Here is a 12,700-nt window from a genome sequence, read left to right as displayed (position 1 = left end):
TTAGTATCCCATCCTGACATAAGGCCTGCTCTCCTGGTAGCAGCACTGCGACTCCTTTCCTCCTGTTCCTTGCTCCCTTCGTGCTGTCCCTTCTTCTCTTACTCTATCCCCTACTCTCTTCAATCCCATCACTTACCCTGTACATTACAAACACCAACACAGCCAGAAGCAGCAGCCCTGCGAGAACTGCCAAGATGATCACCCACACAGGCACAGGCATGGGCGCTGGCTGAATGCCCCAGGTGATGTTAGTGGTGACCTGTTGGAGAAAACACACTGAGTCTTAAATACCTCACTGGCCTAGTCAGTGAGTAGTCGACTTTCTTTTAATAATTAATTTAGTGGTAGTCACACCATGTTCTCTTTCTCACACAATAGTTTAGTGAGTGCACGTCAGGCATCCATAGCACATGCACACAAGACTCCAACAATAGACTGACATCAGATTTAAATTGAAATGTCTAGTAACTTACCCAAAACAGATCATGACAGCTGATCCTATTTTCAATACTTAGATATTTTCAAAATATGTTTACTTATTGTAGTTAGTTTCCAACCTTATAACTGTGGGGAGAAAGTAACCCCAAAATATCCCCTGACAAATTTGGTATACAGTTTTTTAAAAACCTGTTACACAGCACCAAGTACAAAGGAAAATGGGCCAGCTCTACTAATTCTAGAACAAGTAAGTAAAGGAACACCATGGGACAAAAGCCTGGGTCAATGAGAGGATTCGTGAGCTAAAGGCCCTTGTCACCACACCTAAGATCCCAGGTCAATCCTCAGGTCCAGAATCAGTTCTGGAAAACTGACCTCTGACCTCCACAAGAACGCTGGGATATATGCCTCTCCTCAGCAACAACAAATGTAATTTATAAATAGAAAGAAAATGCTTTCGATTCTAAAGTATATAATCCTCTCCAATAACTTATATTTTCACTTATTATAGTTAAACTTCCATTAACAAACACTAAGGTGTTTGCATTGCATTTATTCACTCTCCGAAGCCAGTGACTTACTAGAGTAGAGTTGAAGAGATCCTCAATCGGAAGATTCTTGTAAGGGAATTCTATGATATTAAATGAAGCAGATGACTTCAGGGAATAGGAATGGTTCTGGTTCTCCTTCTGCACAGAAATAACAATGGGAAGATTTCTTAGGTAGCAAGCCTGACCATTCTTTGAAAAATGTATAAACCTGCTAGTACATATATTCACTTACATTCATGAACGTCTCGGTCCACAGCAAGGATTTCACGTACAGGATTGCGCTCTTCCCTCTATCCAGTCGACCCACCTGGCAGGTGATCTGCAAGCACTTAGCGATTCCACAACCCTGCCAGAGCAAAGTGAGAGCACACTGTCGTTTGCAACACTTGAACATGGAGCAGTCTTAGCGAAGGCCAAAGAGAAACTCTATAGATTCTCTGTCTCCTAGGCATAATGCTTAACAAACAAGACAACAGTTAACCGAGCTTTCTTTTTGTTCTTCTCATATATTACATATGATCATAGCTTCCCCTCCCTCTGCTCCTCCCAGCCCTCCCCACCATCTCCCCTGTCCCCAAGATCCACTCCTTCTCTGGTTCCCTTCAGAAAAGAACAGGCTTGCTTTGTTTTATTTTGTTTCTTTCTGTATGTTTTGAGACAGGGTCTTCTTGCAACACAGTCTTGGCTATCCTAGAACTTACTACATAGATTAAGTAGAGGCCTTGATCTCACAAAGATCTGCCTTCCCATGCCTGCCCATTACTGGGATTAAAGGTCTATGCACCACTCCTGGCAAAAGCATTGTTTTACAGTGTAAATTATTCTAGGTACATAAAGCCTATAATAATGAAAAGTTCATTTTTATGACAACTAAACATTCTTTGAGCAAATCCTGAACATTTTAAGACATTGGATCACAGTAACTCTGTAGAAAAGCAAAGAAAGCAGTGAATCTTTAATTATTATTCTGTGTGAGACCTGTAGAAAGAAAATCACATGCTGATGACACCTGCCATAATTAGTGTTTTCATCGGGAACTTGAAGTTTGGCAGTTAAGGGAAACAATATCCACCACCTTCCTTGTGCCGGTCACACTGCACTGCGTCACATGCCTGCACCTCAGAGCATGGACAGTTAATGGCACCAGCAGCTGAGGAACAGAAAGAGAAGTGAGTTCCCTCCACCTGAGAAAGGGCAGCCTTGACAGAAGCACAACTTAATCTACACTTAACACAAGACCACAAGCAAGGCAGGGGCGTCTGGACAAGCTGCTTCTAGTCAACTTCGCAGGTCTAGCCAGTGTGGTTCAACTGCCACATAATAAACAAAGCAAAGCCATTTCTCACTAGATGAAACGATCTGATGTTTTAAAAACCAAACCAACACCAAATCCAAGCAAGCTACACTAAAACTAATAAAGACCTAATAAACAAGAATAGACACAACCACAGAGCACAGATCCTGCAGGGTATACAAGTTCAACATACAAAGATGACTTGTCGGTTGTACACTAGCAACAGTAGCAAAAAGATCACCAACAACAAGAATAACAAGTGCAAAGCTAGTTCCCTGAAAACCAAGTTTCTGAAATAAAATTGGAAGGAGTCAAAGAGAACCTAATTAGATAGCCTGTGTTCTAGGACGCTAGAGTTCTCCAGTCAGGGTTAGACTACAAACTGCTAGTGGTATGCAAGTAGCCCTAAGAAATGTATATACTTAACTTGAAATACATAAGGAGTTGCTAAAAATGCCAAACATCAAAAATAAGCTTAAAATGGAAGAAAATAAGTCAAATACAGTGGTGATACAAGCTTGCAAAGCCAGCGATACAAGCTAGCAAAGACAGTGATACAAGCTTGCAATCTCAGCTCTCCGGAAGGAAGCTGAGTGGGAGGATTTGTAGGAGTTTCAACTTGAGCTACAGTAAGACAGGTGGATGTTTGAAAGAAGAAAGAAACAAAGAAGGAAGGAAAGGAAGAAGGAAGGAAGGAAGGAAGGAAGGAAGGAAGGAAGGAAGGAAGGAAGGAAGGAAGGAAGGAAGGAAGGAAGGAAGGAAGGAAGGAAAGCAAGGCCTAGAAACACGCACCAGTAATCCTACTGCTAGGAAGGAAGAAACACAGGAATTCCTGAGCCTTGCTAGCCAGCTAGTCTAGCCAACCAGTGAGCTCCAGGTTCAGTGAGAGACCCTGTCTCTACAGAACACACTAGGCGAAAAACTTCAGTCTGAAGACGTTAACTAGACACAAGGAAGCCAGGAACTGGTCTACTGTAAGATCCAGCTACACCACTCTTAGGCATAAGCCCAGCGGCCTCTGCATCACACTACAGAGTCCTTGCTCACCCATGCTTGCTGCCTTCTTTATTAATAGCCAGAAACTGGGAACCGCCCTAGACGTCTATCGCCTGGTGAGTGGGTAATGAAAGTGGGCTACAATTACATAATGGAGTATAATTCAGCTGTTAAAAAATAAAAAGAAAGTTGTTAAACTAAAAGGTAAATGAACGGAGCTAGAAAAAGAAAATCATCCTTAGTGAGGTAACTCAGACCCAAAAAGTCATGGCACGAGGGCTGCAGAGATGACTCAATGGTTAAGAGCACTGGCTGTTCTTCCAGAGGTCCTGAGGTTCAATTCCCAACAACCACATGGTAGCTCACAATCAAATGTAATGAGATCTGATGCCCTCTTCTGGTGTGTCTAAAGATAGCTAGAGTGTGCTCATATACATTAAATAAATAATAAGTATTTTTCAAAAAGCACATGGTACTTGCTTTTACTAAGTCAAACCAAGTTAGCAAATGAGAGATTTCAAAAGAGACTCATTTTATGTCTCACTCAGTGTGGGCAGTCACAAGAGAAACCAAAAAGACAAGTACTGTATGCCCTCCATCCCCTTTGATTGAGGCAGGCTTTCTCTGTGTAAACCTGGATGTCCTGGGACTCACTCTGTAGAGCAGGCTGGCCTTGCACTAGGGAACCGACTGCCTCTACTTCTGCTGAGATTAAAGGCGTGCAGCACCATTGCCTGGCTCATATTTTCTCTTATACGTGGATGCTAGCTCTTAAGCTTTCTAAGGCTTTCTTAAGCTTTTCTTAAGCTTTCCATCCTTGCTGACTAACCTTCATGGGACTGGTGTTGGGGTTTTGTCTAAGCTCCACCCCACAGCTACCTGGCAATAGCCAGGTATGCCCCGCCCCAGAGATCTGGCCCACTAAAAGAGGGGCTACTTGCCCCTCCTCTCTCTCTTTGCTCTCCGCTCTCCCACATACTCTCACCTCTCTGCCCCTGGGGCTCTTCGCCCCCCCTCCACGTGGTCATGGCCAGCCTCCACTCCCTCCACTCTCTCTCCTCCTCCTTCTCTCTCTCTCTCTCTCTCTCTCTCTCTCTCTCTCTCTCTCTCTCTCTCCCTCTCTCTCTCTACCACTAACTCCCATCCCCTATTCTGAATAAACTCTATTCTATACCATGTCTGTGTGTGTGTGTGGTCCCTCAGGGGCAGAGGTGCCCAGGCAAGGGCCCACCTGGACACCTTCCCCCACGCCGCCTAGCCACACTCACCTAACCTATACTCTCCCCTTTAAGCCCCTTCATCATCCTGCTAAATCCTTCATTGGTGCGTTGGCCGGGAACAAAAAACACCATGGGATATTAACCCTGTATACTCCCACCTTTAAGCCCCTTCATCATCCTGCTAAATCCTTCAACTGGAAAGGTCCCCAGCATGCTACTGGTGTATAAATGTAATCATCACTATCACCCAGCTACAAACCCTGTGACCTACTTCAGTGACCTGTCAACAAGACAGACTGGTGCAATAGAGGTACAGATGCTATGTGAGTAACCAACAGTATTTTAAAAATTAGGATTCCATAAGATGGAACCCACATTTGACACTACAAATGTGGCCAAGAGCTGGAGATTAGAGAAGATAGGTCATGGGTCAAGGGGAAAACCTAGAACTATTATTCTGTTCAAAAAATAAACCAATAAAATGACTCCTAGTGACATACTATTATACCCATAGATCAGCACCTAATTTTTAAGAATATTTTCGTTATGTATCTGTGTAGGAGTGTATGAACACAAATCTAACTGTCTTCTGAAACCAGAAGTGTTGGTTCCTCTGGAGCTGTGGTTACAGTTGTGAGTTGCCTGCTGTGAATGCTGGGAGTCAAACTCAGGTCCTCTACAAGAGCAGCTGGTGCTCTTAACCACTGAGCTATCTTTCCGGACACTTGTGATTTTTCTGAGTCAACTCAGAAACTCCTTTAGTGACCTGCTGATGACCTACACATCAAAGATCCCCTATAGGTTCTGTGGTAAATAGACACTAGAGGAGATAAGGGTTTAAAGTCAGAGGCCAAAGCTGATAAAAGTCAACAAAAGTGGTGTGGGTCACCCTGAGAAGGAACAGAGTTGGTGCAAATGGGTTAGAATGAGGAGGTGTTTTACAAAGCAGATGGGGATGGAACTGACTGCAATGAAGGAGAGAGGAGCTGAGAGACACAGAGGAAGAACTTAGAGAATGGAGTTTGTATCCACTACCTGTAGATCAGTGTGGAAAAACAAATGCTGGGAAAACTCCAGGATGTATTTTTACATTTGTTATTTTCTGATAGACATTTAAGAGAAATTCTTTTTTTTTCCCATCAGGGTAAAAATATAGAATACTTATTCATTTATTCCCACTAGAGGAACACAGTGTTTTAGACAGATGAATGAATCATCAGATGTCAGGAGTTGCTTTTGGAGAATGATCAATGAACTCCTTTTTAGGGGTTGAATATTAAAACCAGGGTCCATCACCCTGGGAATGCATTGGTCTTTGAACTATTGCCCGGACTTTCTATGATGGACCTGAAAAGAACTATGAAAAACCATGGCTATCCTCCAGATTGAATCTGTACAGGCCGACCTATGGTTAAAGAGAAATTCCAATCGGCAATTAGGGAGCCTGAAGTTCACTACAGGAGATAAAAATCTAAAAACCGAGTCTGAGGAGAGTAGGGACGGCAGATGGAGAACTGGGAGAGAATAATTCCCTGATGCAGCGATGGCAAGAAAACTCAGTATTTGAACAGTGAGCCTCTGAGCGCAGGACTCAGTTATATAAAAACAGCGTGGGCTGGGAAGATGGCTTCACGTGGGAGATGGCTTTGCAGGTAAAGGTTCTCACTGTCAAGCCTGACTACCAACATGTTAGAAGCAATGAAGTCACTTCCACACGTTGTCCTCTGACTGTGTCAGGCATACCACAGCATGCATGTGCCACAAAGAAAAACAATAGCATAATTAAATAAAAAGGGACTTTAAAAAATAGTGACTGCTGACAATGCAATCCTATCAAACAGTACAGACACTGAACAACCTGACATGATTAAAGTTAAATTACTGAACTAATTATTTCCTTTGTACAGTTTTCATGCCTGGGCCTCCAGGTTTCTCCTGCAAAATGCCCCCTGAAGTTCCAAAGAGGAAGATGAGATCAAAAATGCCCAGCTGGAAGAGCAGTCGAGGCAGGCAGAATACAAAATGCTTTTCTTAAACAGTATATAAAATGGATCCGTTGAGAACTGTCATTAGTGTAACTAGGAAGAAGATCAAGAGGACCACAGATCTTTTAAGCAGTGCTGCTGAGATGATGTTTGTCAAATGTCCTGTATCCGTGTATTTTTAGATGCTTATTCTTTGTGCACTTGAGATGACACTTACCAAAGTGTGAACATCCCCCTCACTGAGGGCGAGATCCCGCTTGGTGATGAGGTGATTTCTTTCTCCCTGTCCAGCCTCTGTGTCATTCTTTTCGGGTGTCTGTAAGGATGAGACATGGATTACGCTGCAGAACGGTGGTTAAATAACAGAAAAAAAAATCTTACACTGACAGTTGGACATTAATACTTAAATATGATTAGCATGCAATCTATGAAAACGCAGTATGACAGAAAATTTACCACCTAATACTTAGTGAACAGGAAAGACAGAAAGTAAAAGATCAACGTCATTAACTACCCTACAAATGTTACCTTTTCCTAACCACTGCTTCTCCCGGCATCCCTGGAGGGAAACTGATACCAACGCTGAAAGAGCCTGGCGTTTTATGCAAGGCTATGATGAGTGTCAGTTAGGAGGCTTGAGTCGGGTTTGTTTGGGGTTTTGGAAACAGAGTATGACTACACAGCCCAGACCAACCTTGAACACAAAATGTAATCCCCGATAGCATCGAACTTGGTATGGGATTTCAGGCATGTGCCATCAAGTCTGGCTTATTATATTTGTTTCTCAACTTTGCTTAGACTGTATATGATGCAACATTTTTTGTTTTGTTTTGTTGGTTTTTTGAGACAGGGTTTCATTGTATAGCCTTGGCTGTCCTGTAACTTGTAGACCAGGTGGCTGGCTTCAAATTTAGAAATCCACATGCTGCTGCCTTCTGAACGCCTGTGTCATCACTGCCCAGTCTGATGCAATATTTTTAGGTAAATATATACCCTAAAACAAATATCACTATCACCAAAAGTATATAAAGTCCTACAAAACGACACTTTCCTAGACTCCGTAAATCAAGTCACAAGTAAAATAGTATATCTTATTCTAAAAACAGAAATGTCAACATTAAAATAGCTTTAAATAGAGTATCATTTAACAAACTGATATTGCAATTGGCCATGGTCAAGAATATCTCCTGAGCTTTACTGAAGATTCATAAACATAAGATTCTCAAGGATTTCATAGAATTAATTCTTACCTATTGCATAAACGGCCTAATTTTTAGAATACTGGTTGTGAACTAAAACACTTTTTGCAGAGTTCATACATCAAAACAGTTGTTTTTAAGTTTCATTTATATGTTTAGAAAGAAATAAAAGTTATGATAATAAAGAGCTACTTAAACCACACTACCTTAATTCTCAAAGGGTTGATCTCTGTATCTGCCGTACAGTTCATTGGCCCATCAATGTCATAATGAAGAATGTACAACAAAGTGTTGTTGTTGTATTTGTAAGGCCACTGGAGATTTAGAATAGCCTTGCTGAATGAACTTGGCCCATTGTTTCTCAGCTAATAAGGAAAAGAAAATGTAAACACCTTAGACAATAATTAGTTCTATAATTCTTCCACAATGTTAGCACTAGAAATACTGTCAAAAATGGGATCTGAACAGCAGCAGTTGCTACTGATAGACTTCAAACATGACCACTGTACACACGGGCCAACAAATGCTTATCTCTCAACAGAAAGATCTACCAGGATGAAAATGTAAAGAAAATTGTTAAAGAGTTACTGAATGCTGACTTAATAGCCTTTGTAGAGACAATAAAACTTTGCCTAATTACCGGCATTTCCAATTTTTAGTCAGAACTTCAAAATATGGGGCACACACAAGGGCTATTTCTTTTGCTCAGAGTTGATTTTACATTTTTTTTAAAGATTTATTTATTTATTATATGTAAGTACACTGTAGCTGTCCTCAGACACACCAGAAGAGGGCATCAGATCTCATTATGAGCCACCATGTGGTTGCTGGGATTTGAACTCAGGACCTTTGGAAGAGCAGTCAGTGCTCTTAACTGCTGAGTCGTCTCTCCAGCTCCTGATTTTGCATTCTTTAAACAAATATAGATATTTGTCTACAAAAATGAACTTACAAATAGTACTTCTGTACATGTTTATGCTATGCAAACTCCAAGTAAAGATTATTTAAGATTGGTTTTAAAAGAAGTTTAGCCTCTCTCCCCATTTACCCCTTCACTAGCTTTCTATTAGGTCCAATGACTGCAAACCTCGTAGATGTGCTGAACAATGGGGCCAACGTCTTCTTCAGTCTCGGGGTTTTCCTTGTACTCCCAATTTGGAATTGGAAGAAAGATATGATCTGGACTTGAAACTCTAAAGAATAACAACAACAACAACAAAAACAAAAAACAAAACAAAACCCCCATGAATATCAAACAGTGCAGTCAGTTCATTTTCCTAAGTCTTTTATATTCAACCGAATAAAATCAGAGCAAATTTTGAAAACACTTCAAGGAAAAGCTTTTGAATGGACATATGCATAAAAGCCACTGTTGTTAAATCAGCATGCAACAGACGAACCAATAAGCAGGTGCTGTGAAGGTTTGATCAACATACTTTGAGATTTACCACGTCTTTTCAAAAGACTATCAGAAAGATACTCCGGGCTCTGAAGCCCATTCAAGGCCTTATCTCTACACAGTCCACTACCTTGGTAAAGCAGCACTAAGCTGCGTGGCTGCCTGCAGAGAGTCCGAGTCCAGCAGCCACATGTCAGAAGCAAGCACAACAACAATGAGATATTCAGCTTGAGATGCACACTTACCCTCTTATCTCCACAGCGGCCAACACAGCAAGGTCAACCTTGTAAGACACAACCGGGCTTACATTGTCAAACGAATTAGAGCTGAAAAATGAAAAAAAGAAAGGTAGAAACATGCTCAGGACTGGATCGGGCACATTTATCATCAAGGCTATGAAAGGGAGAACTAAAACTAAACAATTCAAAGCAGAATAGAAACTGAAGCCCTACCATCCACCAACTGTTTTAATTACTATTAATTCAAAGATGAAGAGAAGTTGTATTTCTTAATGTTTAATTTTGTTTTATAAACTTATATTGACAATAAAATCATTTGTATAATTAAATACTGATTTAAGAGTTCTCTAATGCGGATGGAGAGGTGGCACAATGGTTAACAGCACTGGCTGATCTTCTAGAGGACCAGGGCTCCATTCCCAGCACCCACATGGCAGTGAAGACATGGCAACTTCCAACTGCTTATAGTTCCTGTTCCAGAGGATCTGACACCTTCATACAGATATACATGCAGGCACCAATGTACGTGAAAAAAAATTTTAAAAATTGTGAAAAATCCTATAATGCGGTATTGTAGGCTTAATCTACATTATTCCATCTTTAAAGGGTGGTTTGAAATATATTTATAAGAAAAAATGGTTATTTTATCCTAATGTGGTGTTTTCATACCTCTGGATTTTCAAGTCAAACTTCACAGAGGTATCCATCTCTGATTGCTGGTGCACGCTGAAACGAAGGCCAGCGAGCAGCTGAGGGGAAGGGAGAACAAAGGCAGTCAGTGCCCTCTTTAAATCAGAAACGTTACGCTTGTCATCCAAATAAAGAAGTGGGTTCTAAAATACACTTTCATGAGTTTACTGTAAAACTGAACAAAAATAATTATAATCTGATTTTCCACTGAAGTCATAATGGAGGCTATTTAACAATTATTAATTACAGTCATACTTCCCTATTATATTAACTGTCTTTTTAACAGTTATGGCGTGTCTTCCTCCAATGAAAGCACTGCACAGTTGAGTATAAGACTTGAGAGAGAAAGCTGACAACTGACTTCAATTAGGAAGCCAGACAGGCAACACTGGAGGGTGTTTTATTTTGTTTTTAAGATTTATTTTATTTATATGAGTACACTGTAGTTGTCATCAGACACCCCAGGAGAGGGTCAGATGCTTATTACAGATGGTTGTGAACCACCATGTGGTTGCTGGGAATTGAACTCAAGATGTCTGGACGAGCAGTCAGTGCTCTTAACCGCTGAGCCACCCCTCCACTGAGTTCAATTCCCAGGTCTTACATGGTGGAAGGAGAGAATCAACTTCCAAAAGTTGTCCTCTGACCGCCATATAACATGTGGTCACGTACATGCATGCATACATAGGCATAATGCTCGCACTCGCACATATACACACAAAATAAGTACATAAATAACTAAAAATTTTAAATAAAAATATATAAAATAAAATACAGATATGACCTAGAGCTGCTGTGGTGGTTCACAGCAGCCTTGTAGTGCAGCACTTAGGGGAAAAAGGCCGGAGGAAGTTGAGTTTGTGGCCATGCGAACTTACATAGGAAGATCCTATCTCAAAAATAGAAGCAGACAAAATAGGACTAAGTGCGTAGCTCAGCAGTAGGGCATTTCCCAAGCATGTACAAGGTCCTGGCACACAAAAACAAACAGTAATAACAGGGAAAAACCCAACTTCGTTTGAAGTTACTATAAACAAACCTAGTGGTGGTGGTGGGGGGAACAATAGTATTCTGTTTACAGGGAGAAAACTGCATTGAATTCAAATGCCTTACTTGAGTTCCAGCCTTCATTGGGTTTCCAAGATCGCAGACCACCTGCCGGGTTTGGTTTTCTGTCTTAAATGCGCATGACAGTCTTGCTAAGGCCTTTGATAGACAAGGAAGAAAGCAAGAAAAGGGGTGGGGTTGGGATGTAAAAAGACAATTAATAGGAGCCCAAGAAGCAGAATCTACAAAGTCCCTACCCAATATCCTGTAGGTATTTAAAGTCCTCTTTTTATGAAGCAAATAACTCTATTCGAGTAAATAGAGAAAGAAGCCAGAGCTGTGGACCACTGCTGCACGTAAATCTAAAAGTGTTGGGCAGACCCCTGGGGGACTGAGAGTCTGGTCACAGCGCAACCCGCTCGAAATGTGATGGGCAGGCTTAGAGACTAGATCTAGCTGACCTCATTTTTCAGATGCTCGGCTGGCAAACCTAATAATTCTACAATAACATATTATGCAAATCACGAGGCATGAAAGGAATTATGTTCACTCTATTGTCTAGCAGTTTAGTCTTAGGATGTCTAAGCTTGGCCGTCAGTAAACGCGGACTGCCTCGTTAACGTTCATGAGAGCCTGGAGCGCGCCGGGATTTCCAGAGACAGCTTGCTTACTTCGCTGTTCCGGACAACCCCGATGAAGTCAGCCTGCGGAGGGATGGAAACGATCAGCTCGGCTTCATAGGCCCCTTCTCCTTGATTCTGCGCCTTCACAGTCAGTGTCAGAGGGTTGTCGTCCCCAATATAGATCTTCTTTTGATCACTGGAAGTAAATTCAAGTCCAACAGTGAAAAGAGACTCCGAGGGGAGGGAGCGTGTGACTAGTCAGAGAAACAGGAGACAAGTCACGTGGCTGACAGCCTTCACTGTCTCGGGATAGGTCAAGGCTTTTCCACAGCTCAACAGAAAACAGAAAACAGCGCAACGGGTGCAAGTCCGGTGCTCTACACTGTGTGACTGAACAGTGATGCTGTCACAGATCACCGCTGTGTACACATACTACCAAAGTCATATTACATCTGTGCATGTACTTCTAATTCCTTCATGGCCTTGCTAAAAAGATTAATTATTCTTTTGTCACAGTTCTCACAAGAGTCTCCTCAAGTGGTAGGGACATTCCTCAGTTCAGAGCTTGTCCACAATGCAGTGTATCAAGGCAATTAGTAGGACTCATGGTACGACCAACGCTGATGATCATAACCCTGCCAAGCCAGGCCCCTAGTGAAAATACAGTGGGTACTTTTTTAACCACTATATTAATTGCTTTATTGTGAAGAAAATTGTGAATTCTCCTTTACTACAAATAATTCTCCTTAAAAACATTAGCATCCTAAATAGGAAAGTGTGCTTTTCCATTTAAGTTTCTAATATTTTTATATTTACAGTTTAGAGTAAAACTTACCTATCTACGGAAACTTCCAGTTTAGGTTTACAGACATTGTCTTCGCCACAGTCAAGGAGAATATGAGCCTTCAAGAAAAACATTTTATTATTTTTGACATGGATCCTAGAAACTCATCTTTAAACATGCCGGTGTAGGTAATCAGGAATAAGGAAAAATAGGGTGAGATATAATTACTTCGAAG

General features: G+C 41.4%; 1 protein-coding gene across 2 annotated transcripts in view; it reads right to left on the bottom strand.

Moving 5' to 3' along the window:
• Positions 1-12,700, bottom strand: part of Itgav (integrin subunit alpha V) — a 77,364-nt gene that overhangs the window by 3,708 nt on the left and 60,956 nt on the right. For both annotated transcript variants that reach the window (XM_052182799.1, XM_052182800.1), the window contains exons 19-29: positions 12,517-12,584; positions 11,730-11,877; positions 11,125-11,217; positions 9,991-10,070; positions 9,328-9,408; positions 8,771-8,876; positions 7,890-8,048; positions 6,702-6,800; positions 1,222-1,335; positions 1,020-1,127; positions 137-259 (exon numbers count right to left, since the gene is read on the bottom strand). In XM_052182799.1, coding sequence (XP_052038759.1) covers positions 137-259; positions 1,020-1,127; positions 1,222-1,335; positions 6,702-6,800; positions 7,890-8,048; positions 8,771-8,876; positions 9,328-9,408; positions 9,991-10,070; positions 11,125-11,217; positions 11,730-11,877; positions 12,517-12,584 — 1,179 coding nt within the window. The remainder of the gene's footprint in view (positions 1-136; positions 260-1,019; positions 1,128-1,221; positions 1,336-6,701; positions 6,801-7,889; positions 8,049-8,770; positions 8,877-9,327; positions 9,409-9,990; positions 10,071-11,124; positions 11,218-11,729; positions 11,878-12,516; positions 12,585-12,700) is intronic.

Source organism: Apodemus sylvaticus, chromosome 5, assembly GCF_947179515.1.
Source record: "Apodemus sylvaticus chromosome 5, mApoSyl1.1, whole genome shotgun sequence".
In the NCBI taxonomy this organism is placed as follows: domain Eukaryota; kingdom Metazoa; phylum Chordata; class Mammalia; order Rodentia; family Muridae; genus Apodemus; species Apodemus sylvaticus.
This window is presented reverse-complemented; position numbering and strand designations above follow the sequence as displayed.